General features: G+C 39.8%; 1 protein-coding gene and 1 long non-coding RNA gene across 2 annotated transcripts; one reads left to right on the top strand and one right to left on the bottom strand.

The window, feature by feature from the left end:
• Nucleotides 1–1,325: 1,325 nt before the first annotated feature.
• LOC135558130 (uncharacterized) lies at nucleotides 1,326–20,594 on the bottom strand. Its single transcript, XR_010458309.1, has 4 exons — nucleotides 20,449–20,594; nucleotides 19,833–19,978; nucleotides 19,624–19,727; nucleotides 1,326–1,619 (listed from the first exon to the last, which is right to left on the bottom strand). It is a non-coding gene; the product is annotated as an uncharacterized LOC135558130 (long non-coding RNA).
• On the top strand, nucleotides 18,152–19,916 carry LOC135558129 (B-type lectin plumieribetin-like). Its single transcript, XM_064991868.1, has 3 exons — nucleotides 18,152–18,267; nucleotides 19,200–19,293; nucleotides 19,650–19,916. Exons 2-3 carry the CDS (start codon nucleotides 19,204–19,206, stop codon nucleotides 19,914–19,916), a joined length of 357 nt encoding a protein of 118 aa, XP_064847940.1. The 5' UTR covers nucleotides 18,152–18,267; nucleotides 19,200–19,203.
• Nucleotides 20,595–21,235: the final 641 nt, after the last annotated feature.

The raw sequence follows: 21,235 nt of genomic DNA, 5'->3' as shown, positions 1-21,235 counted from the left end.
AGTAAATACAATATAGCAAGTAAAACACTGGAATGGTAGATTTGCAGTGGAAGAATGTGCAAGTAGAAATAAAAAATAATGGGGTGCAAAGGAGCAAAATAAATAAATACAGTAGGGAAAGAGGTAGTTGTTTATTATAGATGGATGGGCTATGTACAGGTGCAGTAGTCTGTGAGCTGCTCTGACAGCTGGTGTTTAAAGCTAGTGAGGGAGATAAGTGTTTCCAGTTTCAGAGATTTTTGTAGTTTGTCCCCTTCCACAAGGGGGAGTTAGAGCTCTCATTATGCATTTGAGTCCCAAGGTTTTTACAGTTGAAGTTGGAAGTTTACATACACCTTAGCCAAATACATTTAAACTCAGTTTTTCACAATTTCTGACATTTCATCCTAGTAAAAATTCCCTGTCTTAGGTCAGTTAGGATCACCACTATTTTAAGAATGTGAAATGTCAGAATAATAGTAGAGAGAATGTTTATTTCAGCTTTTATTTCTTTCATCACATTCCCAGTGGATCAGAAGTTTACATACACTCAATTAGTATTTGGTAGCATTGCCTTTCATTTGGTTAACTTGGGTCAAATGTTTTGGGTAGCCTTCCGCAAGCTTCCCACAATAAGTTGGGTGAATTTTGGCCCATTCCTCCTGACAGAGCTGGTGTAACTGAGTCAGGTTTGTAGGCATCCTTGCTCGCACATGCTTTTTCAGTTCTGCCCACAAATTTTACATAGGATTGAGGTCAGGGCTTTGTGATAGCCACTCCAATACCTGGACTTTGTTGTCCTTAAGCCATTTTGCCACATCTTTGGAAGTATGCTTGGGGTCATTTTCAATTTGGAAGACCCATTTGTGACCAAGCTTTTGACTTCCTGACTGATGTCTTGAGATGTTGTTTCACATTATCCACATAATTTTCCTCCCTCGTGATGCCATCTATTTTGTGAAGTGCACCAGTCCCTCCTGCAGCAAAGCAAAGCACCCCCACAACATGATGCTGCCACCCCCGTGCTTCAGGGTTGGGATGTTGTTCTTCGGCTTGCATGCATCCCCCTTTTTCCTCCAAACATGACGATGGTCATTATGGCCAAACAGTTCTATTTTTGTTTCATCAGACCAGAGGACATTTCTCAAAATAGTATGATCTTTGTCCCCATGTGCAGTTGCAAACCGTAGTCTGGCTTTTTTATGGCGGTTTGGAGCAGTGGCTTCTTCCTTGCTGAGCAGCTTTTCAGGTTATGTTGATATAGGACTGGATTTACTGTGGATATAGATACTTTTGTACCGGTTTCCTAGCATGGATTGTGACTCCATCTCGTTCCTAGCCCTTTTCAACGCGTGAGTGAGTCAATGACTATTAAGGCCATTGACTCACTGATGAATGAAGATAATGAGCGATCGGCAAAGGCAATCTGTAAACTGCGGGCATCACGGCTCAGAAAGAAATGTTTTATACATTTTTTAATTCTCAGAACATTAACCATGTGTGTGTTCTCTTGTTTTGTAGTTTTGATCCAACGATTCATCTGACAAACAAATAACTTTGCGTCCTGCATGCCCAGGCATGGATCAAAGCTGGCGAGACATTCAATAACGTCATCTTCACCGTGGTCCTTGAGCAAATTTCTACAGGAAAAAACAGATGAAGATCAAGAAGATTAACGAAAGCATAAAGATGCTGGTGAAGAAATGCTGTTTTGAGTTAGATATGTAACACTTTAGAGTACTTAAGCATTGAATACGTTGGAAGTTGAGTTTTTTTTTACAACAGTAGCCAGGCTATACAAAATCTATTGTCCTGCTAATAGGAATCATTTGCATGATTGGATACATTCTTTATTGTAACCACAATGTAACACATAATTTGTATCTACCTTTCCAATTACTTGTAGAGTTTGGGAATTACAAATGTGTGCTTTCTTTTTTGTTACATTGTTTTAATTCGGTCTTGCAGATTTTCTTTTATTTAAATTATTGTTTTATGTAGGATGCTACATTTTTGACCAGTTGCAATTGTAAGTAGGCCTAATAAAAAAACTCCTACTTCTATTAGGCTGTTAAGCCTCATAGCCTACCTCAGCCAGTTAAGTTATTTTATATAGGTCGAGGCTTTGTGTTTAGATTGCTGAAGGGGAAAAAATGATTTTATCCATTTTAGAATAAGGCTGTAATGTAACAAAATGTGGAAAAAGTCAAAAGGTCTGAACACTTTCCAAATTCACTGCATTTTCTTCAAGAAATGTACCTTTCCTTTTCTTTGCAGTCTGACTAGCATCTATTTAGTTGCAATGTCCCACACATTGGCTGTCTAAATCAACTGGAAGTATCAACAAAACAAGTTTTGAAGCAACATAATCCAAAAGAAAAACAACATTCAATTTTTTTTCTGAACTTACTCACAAATCATTTTGATTCAATTCGTCGCAATTGAGCCAAATTCCAATTTATACAATGGCAAAGTGAATTGTTAATTTAGTCAAAAATAATCTAATTGAAATGTATCACATGAATCGTTCGAAGAAGTAAATAAACTTTGTCCGTCTTGAGTGTCGATGTAAAGTTTTTTGGGGACATGATGCAAACATTATTAAATGCTAATAATAGCTAAACAGTTAACTAAGAGGGTACAACATATGTTTTGATTCTGCTACCTAGTTATTAGTCTGTTCTCGATCATATTTTATAGGCTAGTTCTTCTGCCTTCTGCTGCAATGTCTGACTGTCTCTCTCCTTGAGCAAATGCCCACTCATATTGCACACATGCAAGTGAGGCACTCCAACACTCGCACTTGACAAAAGATTGAAGTGGATTTGAACAAGGTATGGTAGTAGGTGTCAGGCTCACTGGTTTGTGTGTGAAGAACTGCAACACTGCTGGCTTTTTTTCATGCTCAACAGTTTCCCCGTGTGTATCAAGAATGGTCCACGACCCAAAGCACATCTAGCTAACTTGACACAACTTTAGGAAGCACTGGAGTCAACATGGCTCAGCATCCCTGTGGAAAGCTTGACACCTTGTAGAGTCCATGCCTCGATGAATTGAGGCTGTTCTGAGGGCTAAAGGAGGTGTAACTAAATATTAGGAAGGTGTTCCTAATGTTTTTTATACAGTCTATACAGGCATATTTATTACTTTTCATGGTTGGGAGGACATTTTATAATCATATGGGGAGTGGGAAATATATATAGCATGCTTGCTCGTTGTACACCTGCACCTGTTGGGTAAAATTAAGTTAGACATTACACGTATAGGCCTGTCTAAGACACTATAAACCACATATGTCAGAGTCAAGGCCCGCGGGCCACATCCGGCCCGCGAGAAGGTTTTTTACGGCCCCTGGGATGATCTTGATTTATTATTAGAACCGGCCCGCAGACCGCAGCAAGCCGGCAGCCCGCAGATCTTTTACACGCACCAATACTACATTTCCCACAATGCAACGGTGACGCACCGAGCAGTAGGCTGCTTCATTTCAATATTTATTGGCACAGCAGTCGTCAGCATCACAGTAAAATTAACTTTCAGATACCCATCAAAAATGGCAAAACGGAAGGTGGACACTGAGAACCGGGGTTTCAAACAAGGTGGGAGTCGGAGTATATGTTCACGGAGGTAGCTGGAAAACCTGTGTGTCTTCTGTGTGGAGAAAGTGTGGCGGTACTGAAAGAGTATAATCTGAGACGACATTATGAAACGAAACACGCGGACAAAAACAAGAATATGGACATGGAACAAAGGCTACAAAAGGCAGAGGAATTAAAACGAGGCCTCAAATCTCGACAGGCTCTGTTCAAAAAAGCCAAATCACAAGGCCAGGCTGCTGTCAAGGCCAGTTTTATTTTGGCAGAAGAGATCGCTAAATCAGCCCGGCCATTTACGGAGGGGGATTTCATCAAAAACTGCATGATTAAAGTTTGTGACGAAGTTTGCCCAGAAAAAAGGCAACTCTTTTTAAATGTGAGTCTGAGCAGAAACACCATTGCCGAGAGAGTAGACCAGTTGTCCATCAATCTAAAAGAGCAGCTTGTGAAAAAGGGAAAAGATTTCATTGCATATTCCTTGGCTGTGGATGAGAGCACCGACATTTCTGACATTGCCCAGTTGTCAATTTTCATCCGCGGAGTGGACTCCAGCCTAAGCGTGACAGAGGAGTTTTTGGCTTTACGTCCTATGCATGGCACAACTACGGGGCATGATTTGTATGAAGAGGTGTCAAGATGTGTAAATGAGATGGAGCTGCCTTGGGAAAAACTCGTGGGTTTGACAACCGACGGAGCACCTGCGATGTGTGGACACAGGAGCGGACTGGTGGCGAAGATACGGGAAAAGATGCAAGAGGAAAACGCGACAGGTGAGCTGACAGCTTATCATTGTATCATACACCAGGAAGCGTTGTGCGGTAAAGCCTTGAAAATGGAGCATGTAATGAGCATCATCACGCGCACAGTTAACTTTATCAGAGCCAAAGGTTTGAATCACCGCCAGTTCAAGGCATTTCTGACGGAGTTAGAAACGGAGCATGGTGATTTGCCTTATCACACAGAGGTGCGATGGCTAAGCCAGGGAAAGGTGCTTCAAAGATGTTTCGAGCTTCGTGAGGAGATTTGTCTGTTCTTGGACAGCAAAGGGAAAGACACAACACAACTCCGAGACGAAATGTTTCTGTGTGAAATGGCTTTTCTGTGTGACATTACGAGTCATCTGAATGCAATGAACTTGCAGCTGCAGGGTCGGGATCATGTCATCTCTGATATGTACAGTACAGTGAAGGCATTTAAAACCAAACTGACTCTGTGGGAGACGCAGATGCGGAAAGAAAATTTGAGCCACTTTCCCAGCTGCCAGACCATGAAAGAGAAGCTCTCTACCAGTGCGTTCCCGAGCGCACAGTTGGCTGATAAAATAGGTATGCTTGCCGCTGACTTTCGACGCCGATTTGCTGACTTTGAAGCACAAAAAAGCAGGTTGGAACTGCTCGGTAACCCATTTGCTGTTGACGTGGAAAGCTCACCACCAAACCTCCAAATGGAGTTGATTGACCTCCAATGCAATGATGCACTGAGGGCAAAATATGCGGCAGTGGGTGCTGCGGAGTTCGCCCGTTTCCTCCCCGACACAATGCCCCAGCTGCGCATCCAGGCTGCTCAAACGTTGTCTATGTTTGGCAGCACATACCTGTGTGAACAACTTTTTTCTTTGATGAACCTGAACAAAACATCACACAGAAGTCGACTTACTGCTGAACACCTCCACTCAATTCTGAGGATTTCCTCAGCTCAGAGCCTTACCCCGAACATTGATGAACTTGTGGAAAAGATGGGACACCACCAAGTATCACCCTCAACCTCAAACAAGTGAACATTACTGTGCAATCACATATTTAGAGTTTTTACTCAGTTCAAGTTTAAAAGTTAAAGTTTAATATTTGTTTTCACTGCATGTTACTTCTCCTTAAACAAAGTGTTGTTTTTGATTAATAGATTTTTGCACTTTATTTTATTGTATTTCAATCCAATTATATTTTAAAAATATTTCAGTTGAGTGGATGATAGAAAATTGCTATTATTGTTTTTTTCTTTGAAGTAAATTTAGCCCACTTTTGCTAAAATAGAAAATATAGGCTACTGATGGTGCCTTGAATACTGGTTTCTTTCATTTAATGTTCATGTTATGGGGATTTTTATATAAAGGAAATTTGTCTTTTGTGTCTGTTGAAAATTAAAGATTACTGACAGAGCCATAAGAAAATATTGCTTTATTTATCTGATCATATTGGAATATATTTGTTAGGTTTTCAGTAGGTTCAATTAGGTTCACTAGACTATATGCGTCATTTAAAAATTTTTCAATGAACATTCGAACAGTCCGGCCCTCGGCTTGTAGCTAAATTTTTTATTTGGCCCTCCGTCCATTTGACTTTGACACCCCTGCTATAAACCAATGCTCTTATTCAAAGTGAATGGCATCACATGAACAAGGAGATTTGGTGCATTTTAATAATTGGAAAAACAACAAGGAACATAAACACAGGACATCACAATAAAACCTATGCTGCCGTGACAATTAGATGAAGCCGGGTCACTGCTATATAGTGTGTGATTGGGTTGTGAGGGCATCATTAATAATCTACTAGTCCTAAAATAAATAACATCATCGTTTTCATTTGACAGATGCTCCAGAAGCCGATTTGTTTCCTTAACTACATGTTTAGTGGTAGCATCGTCCTATGGCCAGGGGGCAGAATAGAGCAAACTGCAAACCTTACATCATACTGATACTCCCTAACGCTGAGGATCCGTTCCAGCATCCCCTTTAACTACGTTATTTATTATGTATTATTATGTTATCAATAGCAGTGGACCACTTGCGGTACGCAAATAATAAAACTGCTGGTTATGTTGCTTGCTCCAGGCGTGTGCCAGGGTGCATCAACAATGTGCATCAGGCAACGTATGCTCCACGTCTTTAAGCATTGAGTCTGTGAGGACACGAACATTAAGTCCTGTTGGGAAAAACAAAGTCATTCACAAGGAACAAGAGTTCGGCCAGGTTGAAATTTTATAAAACAAATATTAGGCTACAAACCTGCACCTCAAAGTAAAGTGGCTGGGCCAATCCTCTCTAAAGGCCATAGGGACGTGCGCGGTGTATCTTTGCTCTTTGCATGTTCATGCTTTTACTGTCGTTGGGAGGGTTGAAGTGTAAAGCCGACTGCTACCCTACTGTATACAAAACGAAGCAGGTACGCCACCTGTGGTTTGGTAAAAAGCTGAATAATGGGCCTGGGGTAATGTATCCACTCAAATCCATAGACAAGAGCCAATGATGCAAGGACTGGCCATGCATGATATCAACATTATAGTAGTCATATAATGATATTTAACCATGTTTTCGTTTACAAACATTGGTGTAAAACAAGCTTGTATTTTGGGTTCTTATAGGGTACAAGTTATATTATTCAAGAAACAATAGGTATTCGTCATTCATTTATAAGTCCAAAAATGGATGTATCAACTAAGGATTCTAGCTTAAACATACAGAATAAAACACACAGACGCAGGAAAAAAAGTTGTTTTTAATAAATATGGAGGCTCTCAAAAAAGCCTTGGCCTCTGCTGAGCTGTTTGCTGCCTGCAATGCCTGCCTGCTGTCAGGACCTGTGAATATTGAAAAGTCATTCATTCACAGCAGACTTTAAAGACATCGGGAGAGGCAGCTGATGAATAAAAGTATATTTATCTTGTTAATTCCAGGGATGTCTCAAACCTGCTCCATGCCGATTGCTGAACTTTTACACAGAGGTTACTAGATCCCACCCAGTTCAAACGTATTTATTAGACGTGTTCTGCCTTGCAATAATAAATACCATTAAGTATTTTAAAGAAAAACAGCAAATACTTATAGGTTTGATTAAAATAATAAATGCTATTTAGTACTATAATGGTATTTAGTAACATAATATTATTACTAAAATAATTGCTAAGTGTTGTAGGCAATCTGTACGTTACAGGGAAGACATTCCCCTCACTCATGTGGTACCCTTCCTGCAGGCTCAGGAGGATGAGGGCCAGTAAAACACCTCTTAAGGGTTTGCCACCTGCACCAGTTATCAGACCTCCAGAGGGCAGAAGAGAGACACCTGGGAATTCTGATAGGCCAACAAGGATTGAGCCAATCATTCAACAGCAGCAGCCAATGTGTGATTGTAAGTGTTACATGTCAGGTACATATTGTGGCCACCACCAACATCAAAGTTGCCCACCCCTGATCTATAATGTGATTGCGTTGTTTATATGTATCTTTATTATCCTTTATAAAACTTTAAACTACTGAAAGAATGTGAAGGATAAAACACAACTGTGTTCTGTTTTGTATTTTTACAGAAATTCTTTGTGAGATCTTAACCTTCATAGAAATGATTAAGCATTACACTGCAAAAAATTCCAGGCGAACAGATCAACCCTGGATGAGTTTCCAGATTTGACTTCCAGTATCCTCACTGTAAGACTTGAGGAGAGTCAAGGGCCAACTTTCAGATTAAGACTTAAAACAATAACCTGGTATGACAATATATCATTCTATAATTACATGTATTGCTGAAAAGTAATCAACCAAGCCACTATCTGACACAGAGTACCATTCCAGCTTTCTTCAAATTAGTATTATATTCATCATATACGCGTTTTTGTTTTTCAAGACCATATATTTGGGACTGTCTGGAAGGATGACCACCAAGGAGAATGTGTGAAGAATCCTCTCAAAACTCCTTACAAATGGCCTGGTAATGAAAATGAATTGGAGAGGGGCCAATGGGAAACAAGCTTTTGAACCTCTTGCCTTAAAAAGTGTTGTTATTGGTAAGTTTGCTTTCAAGGCCACTGCATGGGGCAGAGAGGCATAAAGTGATTAATTAAATATAACAGGCCAGCATGACAATTTGATTGTCAGCTGGGAAGTTCATTATTACAACACAGTTCAAGGCAGGAAGAATATAATAAACTGGAAATATTTCACAAAAAGCCATTGATTTAAACAATTTTGTGGGGATAGGGGAGTTGCATAAACTATGAGTCATTTCTGGAAGTATTTCAGTAAGTGTTCCATTTACTCTCTTTCTGATATTTGCAAAGGTACTGTGCGTCACAGCCATTCTGAAGTTCCTGATGGATACACAAAACGATGGATGCAGCTAGCCCCTGACAGAGATGGAGGGAGAAAAGGGAGAGAGTGAGTGAGAAGTGACCAGACCTTGGAGAAGTGATGGAGAAAACTGAATGCATACCAGAGCTTAAATTGAAAGAAAGCTTAAATAGACAAAATCAAACTACTTTTCATTGTTTCTGTGATGAAAAAAATAAAAAAAATTAACATTGAAATTAAATTATTTCAGTCTTTCCTGTTAAGTAGTATTTTGATACAAATCATACCCATCCACAAAGTATGTATAAAATATATAATAGTAATATTTATATGTATACATTTATTTTTTAAAACTGGCATTGGGCCACTTCTGAGGGGGATTCTGGTACACGGAAACAGCCTACTTGGGCCGATTCTGGGCAGTCATGCATGCCGATTCCGGGCCAATTCAATCAGTTCTGGCCCCAGGAAGAGGGCCGCTTCCTCATTGCTAGCTGGGTAGCTTTGATACTGGCTAGTTTGTTAGCCATATTGACAAATGCAGTGCTGCATTTGTACAATGCACATCTGGATCCTATACAATATATTGATAATTGTGGAATTACTATAGCTACTGACGGTTATTTTTTTGAATGTGCAATATCGAGGGATTATGCACCCTATTCCATTCTATAGTCTCCTGAATGAGTCACTGGCAAATTGGCGTGGCAATCTAATGTCCTCTTCTATGCTTACTCAGTAGGCTGGTTGACTGCAAAATCCCAGGCCTGAAGCAGTCAATTGCACAACAATTCTGAACGCAGTTGTGGGAATAAGACTTTTGAAAACAATTTTTATTATTGGACCATGCTGGTCATTTATGAACATTTGAACATCTTGGCCATGTTCTGTTATAATCTCCACCCGGCACAGCCAGAAGAGGACTGGCCACCCCACATAGCCTGGTTCCTCTCTAGGTTTCTTCCTAGGTTTTGGCCTTTCTAGGGAGTTTTCCCCACCGTGCTTCTACACCTGCATCGCTTGCTATTTGGGGTTTTGGGCTGGGTTTCTGTACAGCACTTTGAGATGTACAGCACAGCTGATGTACGAAGGGCTATATAAATTGATTTGATTTGATACATTTTTTTAATCTACATTTTTAGTAAAACAATGAATCATGTTAAACCATTTGAAATTTGAGTGGACTTCCTGGTTGGGGAAAGACACAAGGAGGCATCTTTGGACATCTGATCCACTAAATAAAGAGGAGATGAAAAGTGTGATGCAGTGAGTATAGACCTCACCCTTTAGTGCTATTATCAACTTTTACTATTGTTACACTGTCTGTTCCTCTTGTTTAAGTGTTGATCGTTGACCCAAAGCACTTTAGAAGCTCCCTGGATTACAAACCTAAGGAGAAACTTAATTGCAAGTGGGTCTTTGAGTTCCTCAGCTTTGAGATAAAAAAAAATAATAAAAGAAAACATTGAGGAAAGAGGAAAACTGTTGAATATTACTTAATTTTTTGGGGATAGATGGCCCAGTTTGGCACCTACAGTAATAGCACCAAACATCGTAAAAAAATATATATAAACATTTCAAAATTTATTGATTGGAGAGGGGGTAATCTTGTGTTAAAAGTGTTCCTGTAGAAAGTTGTATTCACACTCAAATTTCTATCTTGAGCCCAGAGACCATAGCATACCTCTACCACTTTAGGACAGGGTTCGTCACTACTGGTTGGCAGCTATAATAAGTACCCTGCATTTTTTTATGTGAGCACTGTGCTGTGGATTGTGGAGCAACAGGGCGGCTCAAGGACACACACGGCTTGGGGCCTCTGTTTTTATGGACCTGGTGGGAAGATACCGTAGATAGATATTGTACTTCCCCCCCACTCCTTTTTAACCTCTCCTGGCCCACAACACTTCAAACACATTTACAGTTGGAAGTTTACATACACCTTAGCCAAATCCATTTATACATTTTCACAAATCCTGACATTTAATACTCGTAAAAATTCCCTGTCTTAGGTCAGTTAAGATCACCACTGTATTTTAAGAATGTGAATAATGTCAGAATAATAGTAGAGAGAATGATTTATTTCAGCTTTTATTTTATTTCATCACATTCCCAGTGGGTCAGAAGTTTACATACAGTGGGGAGAACAAGTATTTGATACACTGCCGATTTTGCAGGTTTTCCAACTTACAAAGCATGTAGAGGTCAGGCAGGTAGAGATTTTCTATTGGGTTCAGGTCTGGAGACTGGCTAGGCCACTCCAGGACCTTGAGATGATTCTTACGGAGCCACTCCTTAGTTGCCCTGGCTGTGTGTTCCGGGTCATTGTCATGCTGGAAGATGCAGCCACGACCCATCTTCAATGCTCTTACTGAGGGAAGGAGGTTTTTGGCCAAGATCTCGCAATACATGGCCCCATCCATCCTCCCCTCAATACGACGCAGTCGTCCTGTCCCCTTTTCAGGAAAGCATCTCCAAAGAATGATGTTTCCACCTCCATGCTTCACGGTTGGGATGGTGTTCTTGGGGTTGTACTCATCCTTCTTCTTCCTCCAAACACGGCGAGTGGAGTTTAGACCAAAAAGCTCTATCTTTGTCTCATCAGACCACATGACCTTCTCCCATTCCTCCTCTGGATCATCCAGATGGTTTTGGCAAACTTCAGATGGGCCTGGACATGCCTTGGCTTGAGCAGGGGGACCTTGCGTGCGCTGCAGGATTTTAACCCATGACGGCGTAGTGTGTTACTAATGGTTTTCTTTGAGACTGTGGTCCCAGCTGTCTTCAGGTCATTGACCGTGTAGTTCTGGGCTGATCTAATTGAGTGTGTGGACAGGTGTCTTTTATACAGGTAACGAGTTCAAACAGGTGCAGTTAATACAGGTAATGAGTGGAGAACAGGAGGGCTTCTTAAAGAAAAACTAATAGGTCTGTGAGAGACAGAATTCTTACTGGTTGGTAGGTGATCAAATAGTTATGTCATGCAATAAAATGCAAATTAATTACTTAAAAATCATACAATGTGATTTTCTGGATTTTGTTTTAGATTCCCCCTCTCACAGTTGAAGTGTACCTATGATAGAAATGTCAGACCTCTACATGCTTTGTAAGTAGGAAAACCTGCAAAATTGGCAGTGTATCAAATACTTGTTCTCCCCACTGTACACTCAATTAGTATTTGGTAGCATTGCCTTTACATTGTTTAACTTGGGTCAAACGTTTTGGGTTGCCTTCCACAAGCTTCCCACAGTAAGTTGGGTGAATTTTGGCCCATTTTTCCTGACAGGGCTGTTGCAACTGAGTCAGGTTTGTAGGCCTCCTTGCTCACACACACTTTTTCAGTTCTGCCCACAAATGCTCTATAGGATAGAGGTCAGGACTTTCTGATGGCCACTCCAACACCTTGACTTTGTTGAAATAGCTTAAATAAATCATTCTCTACTATTATTCTGACATTTCACATTCTTGAAATAAAGTGGTGATCCTAACTGATCAAAGACAGGGAATTTTTTACGAGGATTAAATATCAGGAATTGTGAAAAACTGAGTTTAAATGTATTTGTCTAAGGTGTATGTAAACTTCCGACTTCAACTGTACATACATATTGGGAGGGGCAAGTTGTCTGGATGGGTAATGTAATTCATGTGTACTTATATAGTATATAGTATATGGTACATCAATGGAATTGTGTGTAATTAAATATATTGTGTTATTGATTAGTGTCTTATATAATCTTACAAATGTCATTTTATAGTACTTATATAGTACAAGCAAGTATCCCTTTAAGTATCCACTTCACTTTAAAGAACTTTGGCAATTTGGGCAAAACATTTTTTTATCTCAAGCTGGATCTCAAAGCATGCTTTTAGATCAATGGGTAGCTGTTCTCTGTTCGTGTTATTTTAGGAGCAGAGAACCGGTAAAACACTTTCACAGATAAAAAAAAACCTTGTGCGTGTTTGGATCTAATCATCCATGTTCACAAACAAGTCAGATGCCTCTCATAAATCTAATCAAATTATCTCAAATTACACCCTGAAAGAAGCTTGTCTGTTGGCCCCAAAGGACTGCTGACTTCGGCAGAAAAAACACCTGAATTTCTTAAGTAAAAGGAGAGCTAGAGTCATGATTTCATGTTAATCGTGGTACATAGAAGTGAATAATTGTATTGATGTTAATGGTTAAATCCTTACTCAGAAGGAAAGAATTTGAACAATTTAATCTTGGACTTGCTATTTTGTTCTTATAAATAAAAAATCATAATAATATTACAGTAGCTTTCAAATCTGACCCTTAATTTAGAGTTTATCGGTAATTGAAAATGTGTGCTCTTATTAGCTTGGTGATCATTCCACACATTATATTTTTTCAAAGAAGAGACGTGAAAGGAATTCGTTCCACGAAGAGTGCCTTTTGATATTTTAAGTCAAAATTGTGCAACCTTATTGAATTTTAAAAAGCTTCTTATATTAATGACGTGTCCTTTAATATAGACCGACATGGATAATTCAATAGCTCACATTTTTATTATGAATAAAGGCTTGCTACAGTGCCAAAATTCAGCATTTTGACATCCCCCTCTGTCAGCCATGTCACTTCTAGGAAGATTTTAACCCACTTAATCCCAAAATGTCTCCCAAGTTTTACATTTATTGTAAATAAAGTCCTAGTTATTTTCTCTCTTTGACAGTCATTTCTGAAGGTTATTATTTATTTAAAATGTGATTAGTGATTCATTTACGTCTGTCCCTCATTTTAAAGCCAACCCTGTTTCATGAACTTAACTATTTTTTATATATATATTTTTTTATATTTATATATATATCTGAAACTAATCCTTCTAAAATATTTTTGGGTCAAAAGAAACATTGAACAGCTAGCTAATAGTCAAATCATAGAGTAAAAGCAGGTGAGCCGGTTCTTCTCTTTTTTTGGTGGAAAAACGAGGGGGGGGGTCGAGCAATATACGTCAACCCTGTTACTCAAACAGGCTAGGGGGGGAGGGCTGAAGCTTGCATGCAATTGCCACTCTGTTGCACACAACAAGCTTCCATTCCCCGTCACAAGGGGGTTCATGGTTGATTTAACAAGAAATCATCAACCCTGTTACATTCCACAAGCTTTACTCGACACCCGCAATATCTGCAAGCGATTAATTTAATTTAATTTGATTATTTAGCACTTACTTTAGTCATTTCTTTATTTAACCTCTAGATGGGAAATCGTGCTTTCAATATTTTTTATTTAATTGTATTTAGAATTTACCTATTTTTCTCCCCAATTTCGTGGGATCCAAATTGGTAGTTAGTCTTGTCTCATCGCAAAACATCTATCATACATGTCAGATTTCAATACTGGCCGATGTCATAATACAGGAGGTTGTCTTCTTTCGAATTGACCGTTGATCATATTTTTTTACGATGTTCCTACCTCGAGAAATGTGTAATTTAACAGAGCGCTAGCACATTTCTCCTATTTGTCTGTCTCTTCGGTTCAGGGCGCATTGTCTCATGGTGCCGTTGCGAATGTCAGACTCCACTCTCGGAGACACACTGATCTGCAGGTTGAATATGGTGAGATTGTAGACGCCTACAGTAAATTGTTAGTACAGTTTGTTTAGGCGATTTTACAGCTATTTAGCTATTTCACATGCTGATATTATCTTCAATATAGTGCGTAGCTATGCCTGCCAGCCCATAGAGAGAGCATTGTATTGTGGGTTTTGTAGTCGACTTGAGCTACAACAGATTTCCATTATGATTTCCACGTTGATACCAACCTTATTAACGCTAAAATTAAACATTTGTTAAAAAAAAAAAACATTGTTCACATAGTGTTGTTTATTAAACACTGTAAATTATTTGAGAAGTTACACTTCTCAAAATGCACCAAGTTTGTGGAACGACAATTATTTATATCAGTGAAAACTGATTACACTTGCTTTTATTTGGTCTTCACCCAAATCAGAAATAAATACTTGTGATTATTCATTTTTGTCGGCTCCAACGCATGAATGTACTGTAAGGAAAGTACATCCTCATGATGTCAGGTTGAAGGGAAACTTTCCATCTCCCATGAAAGTGGTTTGAACAATTCAGGTTTCTTACTTTCTTTCTTTCAATACAAATTTGAAAAGACTGTAGATTAGTGTTCATTACTGTGTATTATCACTGTAAATAATGCGGTACAAGAAATATACTGTCTTCAAATGCTCCTTGGAATTGGGAAATACGAGTTTCCAGCTGGGAAATAACCACGTGGAACAACTCTCCCAAGTTGGAAAGTTAGAGATTTTTGTATTTATTTTTTCACCTTTATTTAACCAGGTAGGCCAGTTGAGAACAAGTTCTCATTTACAACTGCGACCTGGCCAAGAAAGCAAAGCGACATAAACACAGAGTTACACATGGAATAAACAAACGTCCAGTCAATAACAGTTGAAAAGTCTATATACAGTATGTGCAAATGCAGTAAGATAAGGGAGGTAAAGGCAATAAATAGGCCATAGTGTCACGGTCGTCCTCCTCTTCATCTGAAGAGGAGAGGCGAGAAGGATCGGAGGACCAAAATGTGGTGTGATATGTGTTCATCATTAATTTTAATAAAGAAAACACTGAACACTGAAACACTATACAAAAACAATAAACTAAATAACAACCGTGAAGCTAATGCGAACTGTGCTGAAACAAGCAATCAACATAGACAATCACCCACAAACAAACAGTGCAACCCAGGCTACCTAAGTATGATTCTCAATCAGAGACAACTAATGACACCTGCCTCTGATTGAGAACCATACTAGGCCGAAACATAGAAATACCCAAATCATAGAAAATCAAACATAGACTGCCCACCCCAACTCACGCCCTGACCATACTAAATAAAGACAAAGGAAATAAAGGTCAGAACGTGACACATAGTGAAGAAGTAATTACAATTTAGCAATTAAACACTGGAGTAATAGATGGGCAGAAGATGAATGTGCAGTAGAGATACTGGGGTGAAAAGGAGCAAAAAAAAACAATATGGGGATGAGGTAGTTGGGTGGGCTATGTACAGGTGCAATGATCTGACAGCTGATGCTTGAAGTTAGTGAGGGAGATATAAGTCTCCAGCTTCAGTGATTTTTGCAGTTCGTTCCAGTCATTGGCAGCAGAGAACTGGAAGGAAAGGCAGCAAAAGGAGGAATTGGCTTTGGGGGTGACCAGTGAAATATACCTGTTGGAGCTTGTGCTACGGGTGGGTGCTGCTATGGTGACCAGTGAGCTGAGATAAGGCGGGGCTTAACCTGGCAAAGACATATAGAAGACCTGGAGCCAGAGGGTTTGGCAACGAATATGAAGCGAGGGCCAGCCATCGAGAGCATACAGGTCTTAGTGGTATGTAGTATATGGGGCTTTGGTGACAAAACGGATGGCACTGTGATAGACTGCATCCAATATTTTGAGTAGGGTATTGGAGGCTATTTTGTAAATGGCATCTCTGAAGTCAAGGATCGGTAGGATAGTCAGTTTTACGGGGATATGTTAGGCAGCACGAGTGAAGGAGGCTTTGTTGCGAAATAGGAAGCCGAGTCTAGATTTAATTTTGGATTGGAGATTCTTAATGTGAGTCTGGAAGGAGAATTTACAGTCTAAACCAGACACCTAGGTATTTGCAGTTGTCCACATATTCTAAGTCAGAACCGTCCAGAGTAGTGATGCTGGACGGGCGGGCAGGTGCAGGCAGCGATCGGTTGAAGAGCATGCGTTTAGTTTTAATTGTATTTAAGAGCAGTTGGAGGCCACGGAAGGAGAGTTGAATGGTATTGAAGCTCGTCTAGAGGTTAGTTAACACAGTGTCCAAGGAGGGGCCAGAAGTATACAGAATGGTGTCATCTGCGTAGAGGTGGATCAGAGAATCACCAGCAGCAAGAGCGGCATCATTGATGTATACAGAGAAGAAAGTCGGCCTGAGAATTGAACCCTGTGGCACCCCCTTAGAGACTGCCATAGACTGCCCTGTGGCACCCCCATAGAGTCATTTGAGAAGCCAAGGCTGTTGAATCTGCCGATAAGAATGCGGTGATTGACGAAAAGCCTTGGCCAGGTTGATGAAGACTACTGTCACAGTACTGTCTTTTATCGATGGCGGTTATAATATTGTTTAGAACCTTGAGCATGGTTGAGGTGCACCCATGACCAGCTCGGAAACCAGATTCCATAGCGGAGAAGGTATGGTGGGATTCGAAATGGTCGGTGATCTGTCCTAGACAGGTTAACTTGGCTTTCGAAGACCTTAGAAAGCCAGGGTAGGACAGATATAGGTCTGTAACAGTTTGGGTCTAGGGTGTCTCCCCCTTTGAAGAGGGGGATGACTGCGACAGCTTTCCAATCTTTGGGGATTTCAGACGATACGAAAAAGAGGTTGAACAGGCTATTAATAGGGGTGATGTTGATACCCGAGTTTGAGTTGTGACATTTCATCACTGACCTTTCACCTTTTCAACCAAAAGATGATCAAGCAAATATATTTTTGACAACGTCAAACTTATCTATATGGATAATGTAGCTAGCTGGACCAATTGGAGCAATGTTAAGTTAGCTAAATGTATCATTAGTAATGTTAGCTAGCTAATCTACCAAGCTAAAATTGCCATGGTTGAAGAATTGTTAAGATTTGAACAAGATCATGTTGAAATTTCAAGTTACGATGAGCATTTGCTTGCTGAAGGGAACAACAGTGTTATTCTTCATACTTAAAAAGAAACTCACCAGTCACACAAACACTCAGCATTCAAGAACAATTTATCTGAAACGACGGAAAGGTTGTAGTCCAAAAGGCACAATCTTATGCACATGAGCAGTACTGGTTCTTGGAAAACCTATATAGATCACTTAAAAGTAACAATATAATTATTGCCTAAAAAAGGTAGATAGTGTTGAAACAATGATTTTTAAACAAGATTCAATACTTATCTATGTAGAATGCTTCTTAAAAGCTATGCTTAACAGCTAACTCGTTTCCATTAGCTAAATCATTTACAATGAATTTAAGGGCTAATTAGTCGTTAATACGTACTCAATGCAGAGGAACACTTAACCATAAAAAATTTGTAACTTTAAACTCTTTGAACTTTAAAACAAAATTCAATACTTATCTATGTAGAATGCTTCTTAAAAGCTATGCTTAACAGCTAACTCGTTTCCATTAGCTAAATCATTTACAATGAATTTAAGGGCTAATTAGTCGCTAATACATACGCAATGCAGAGGAACATTTAATCATCAAAAATGTGTAACTTTAAACTCTTTGAACTTTAAAATGATCACAAGGCCAGATCAGTATTTAGCACTGTCAATGTGTCCAGCCAGATACACCAGATAAAAGTTAACTCTAATCTAGGCAATCTAATCCAAACTGTAAAAGCATTTTATTTTTCAAGATTCCAGTCAAATTAACTACCACGTGTTTTAAGGTTGTCTTGTGCATCTCAGTGTCCATTCAGCCCCAGTCTCCTCCTCCAATCACACCCCCCGTCTTTACCCTCTCCTCAGTGGGTATAAAAGAGCATGTTTATTTACCAACTTCACTTCATTTGGAACCTCCAGCCTCATCAATCTGATCCACTGAACTACTGAACCACACGGACTGTGAGTATCAAAGTGGGAGTTTAGCAACTTGAGTTTCTGGGTATAGCATGTCTCCTGCTGTATGTTGTGTAGCATGTCTCCTGCTGTATGTTGTGTAGCCTTGGCAACAACCGTATTGTCTGTCTGGTGTTCAGGGATACAGCCATTTTAAACCTAGCTTTCTTTTACGCTGAAAACGGATGTGGGAACTCTTACGCCTGCTACGTTAAGTTATGTTTTGTGTTACAGGTGATAACGCCAAGTAGTGATTTGAATTTGCTAAAAACTGAAATGTATTTTGGGGCCACTTAAACTCTTGCCAACAGTCAGGATGCCTCAATTGAGTGGAAGAGTGCTAGTCAGGCCTTCCGAGTGGCGCAGTGGTCTAAGGCTGTGCCACTCGAGATTCTGGGTTCGAGTCCCGGCTGCGACCGAGAGACCCATGGGGCAGCTCACAATTGGCCCAGTGTTGTCTGGGTTAGGGGAGGGTTTGGCCGCCAGGGATGTCCTTGACCCATCATGCACTAGTGACTCCTGTGGCAGGCCGGGCGCAGTGCACTCTGACATGGTCGCCAGGTGTACGATGTTTCCTCCGACACATTGGTGTGGCTGGCTTCCTGGTTAAATGGGCTTTGTGTCAAGAAGCAGTGCGGCTTTTGGCTGGGTTGTGTTTCAGAGGACGCATGGTTCTTGACCTTCGCCTCTCCCGAGTCCGTACGGGAGTTGCAGCGACAAGATTAACTACCAATTGGATGCCATGAAATTGGGGAGGAAATAAAAAATTAAGAGTGCTATTCACCATTTGATAGGTGAATAGGCCATTAAATTACTATTTCAAAAGTGATTAAATTACAGATTTTTGCCATGGGAATATTTGCTTTAGGAATTTAGAAAAGGCTAGCTATATGTATTTTTTTTTAAGCAGAGTTTTATTTATGTATTCTTTATTTCAGAATCATGAGCAGGAACTACATGTCCAAGTATGATGAGATGCGTAAGGGAGACTACATGTGGTCCAATAACAAGGAATACAAGGCAGTTTTCCAGGTAGGTACATTTACAGATACAGACCATGGGGCGGCAGGGTAGCCTAGTGATTAGAGCGTTGGACTAGTAACTGGAAGGTTGCAAGTTCAAACCACTGAGCTGACAAGGTACAAATCTGTCGTTCTGCCCCTGAACAGGCATTTAACCCACTGTTCCTAGGCTGTCATTGAAAATAAGAATTTGTTCTTAACTGACTTGCCTGGTTAAATCAAGGTAAAAAAAATAAATATGTAATCTGAAGTCAGCTATTGCTGAACCAGGACAGTGGCTCCCAAACTGTGTGATGAAACTTCTTATTTTTTAATGGTTATTCGCATACACCATCCTTACCACAACCCTTTATGTCATCTGCACAGGAGGACGGTAACTTTGTCATCTATGGCTGGAGGCAGATGTGGTCCTCTGACACCGCGGGACAGCGCGACGCCTACCGCCTGTGCATGCAAGATGACAGCAACTTTGTCATGTACAAGAGGGATAACAAGATGATGTGGCAAACCAAGAGCCAGGCTCAAGGGTTCAAGATGTGCCGCATGTACCTGCGTAACGACGGCAACCTGGTCGTTGAGAAGGACGGAGAAGAAATGTGGAACTCTTCTTCCTCCAAGGGTCACAAGCAGTAAACGTCCTGACTCGGTCCAAACGGGCATCAAAGAAGATGACCTCTGTACCGTCAGTCAAATGCCTGTGTTCAAACATCCACATTAATATACCACTTAGAAATCAAGCGATGTGCTTTGCATGCTTTGCGTAAGTGTTATGCTAGTTATGTGGTTATTGGAACATAGCCTTGATGTATCTGATTCACAGTGAAATGATTATACAATAAACCTTTTAAAAATGCCCCAAAACTGTCTTGTGAAGCATGTTTTTTTAGTTTCTGATGGTGGTCTGTTTGATTTGATGGGCCCGATGAGAAATGCCTTCTTTCCATGAAGCAATTACTGATCTCATAAAGTTGGCAAGAGGAAAGCATTAGGTTAACTTTGTTATACTTTATTTTGATAGTTCCCTACAGATGATCTACAGATACTATCAACATGTTGAGATATATATATGTAAATAATAGCCTGCAAGGGTAACGGTTAATGTTAGGGCTATAAAACTTACATTTCAGATAGTCACAAATACAGTCACCAGGGAAAGTCTACTCACCCCTGCAGTTCACATTTTTCCTTCCTTAAAATAAAATAAAAATGCATTAAATTTTGTTTCACTGATCGACACAACCTACTCCACACTTTCAAAGTGGAAGAATTGTTTTTTTGACTGAGAAATCTGGACTTGTCTTCATACCCTTTGTCAAGGGCAAACCTAAACGAGTCACTTACACAACATGTCTTTAAAGATGCACTGTGCAGGAATTGCGCTGCCATTTCCTGTTTGCAAAAGCACAAATAGTTCCCCTAATTTCAGTTTGTGACAAAACAAGCAAGGATACAGTAGAGAATCATCGTACCATCTAAAACACGGTGAAATATATATTTCCCATTACCAAAAATACTGTTTTTTCAGCTGGTGTACCAAAAGTTTTTAAAACACGTAAGAATGGGAAGCATAGAAATAACGCACATAGAACAGATCTACCACTTCTTAGACTTGCTTTCAATAAGAATGATAGATCTATAACGTAAATATCTACGTGAATTTTGACGGGTCACCCAAAAAGTTACATATTGCAGCTTTAAGAAGACTCTTCCTGTGTCCAATCACAGTGGTTCAAAATGTTTAAATACACCAATGAGAAGATCTTTGCTGGAAATTCACTTAATGAAATGGGGACCATAGAGAGAACTTCTCTATGGTCCCCATTTCATTAAGTGAATTTCCAGCAAAGATCAAAATATGAGGAAGAAACTGCCAAAAGAACTCAGATAAGGTTGTTGAAGGCAAAGATTAGGAGAAAGACAAGGAAATGTATTACTCATTGAATATTCCTTTG

Source organism: Oncorhynchus masou, chromosome 17 (assembly GCF_036934945.1).
Source record: "Oncorhynchus masou masou isolate Uvic2021 chromosome 17, UVic_Omas_1.1, whole genome shotgun sequence".
Lineage (NCBI taxonomy): Eukaryota > Metazoa > Chordata > Actinopteri > Salmoniformes > Salmonidae > Oncorhynchus > Oncorhynchus masou.
This window is presented reverse-complemented; position numbering and strand designations above follow the sequence as displayed.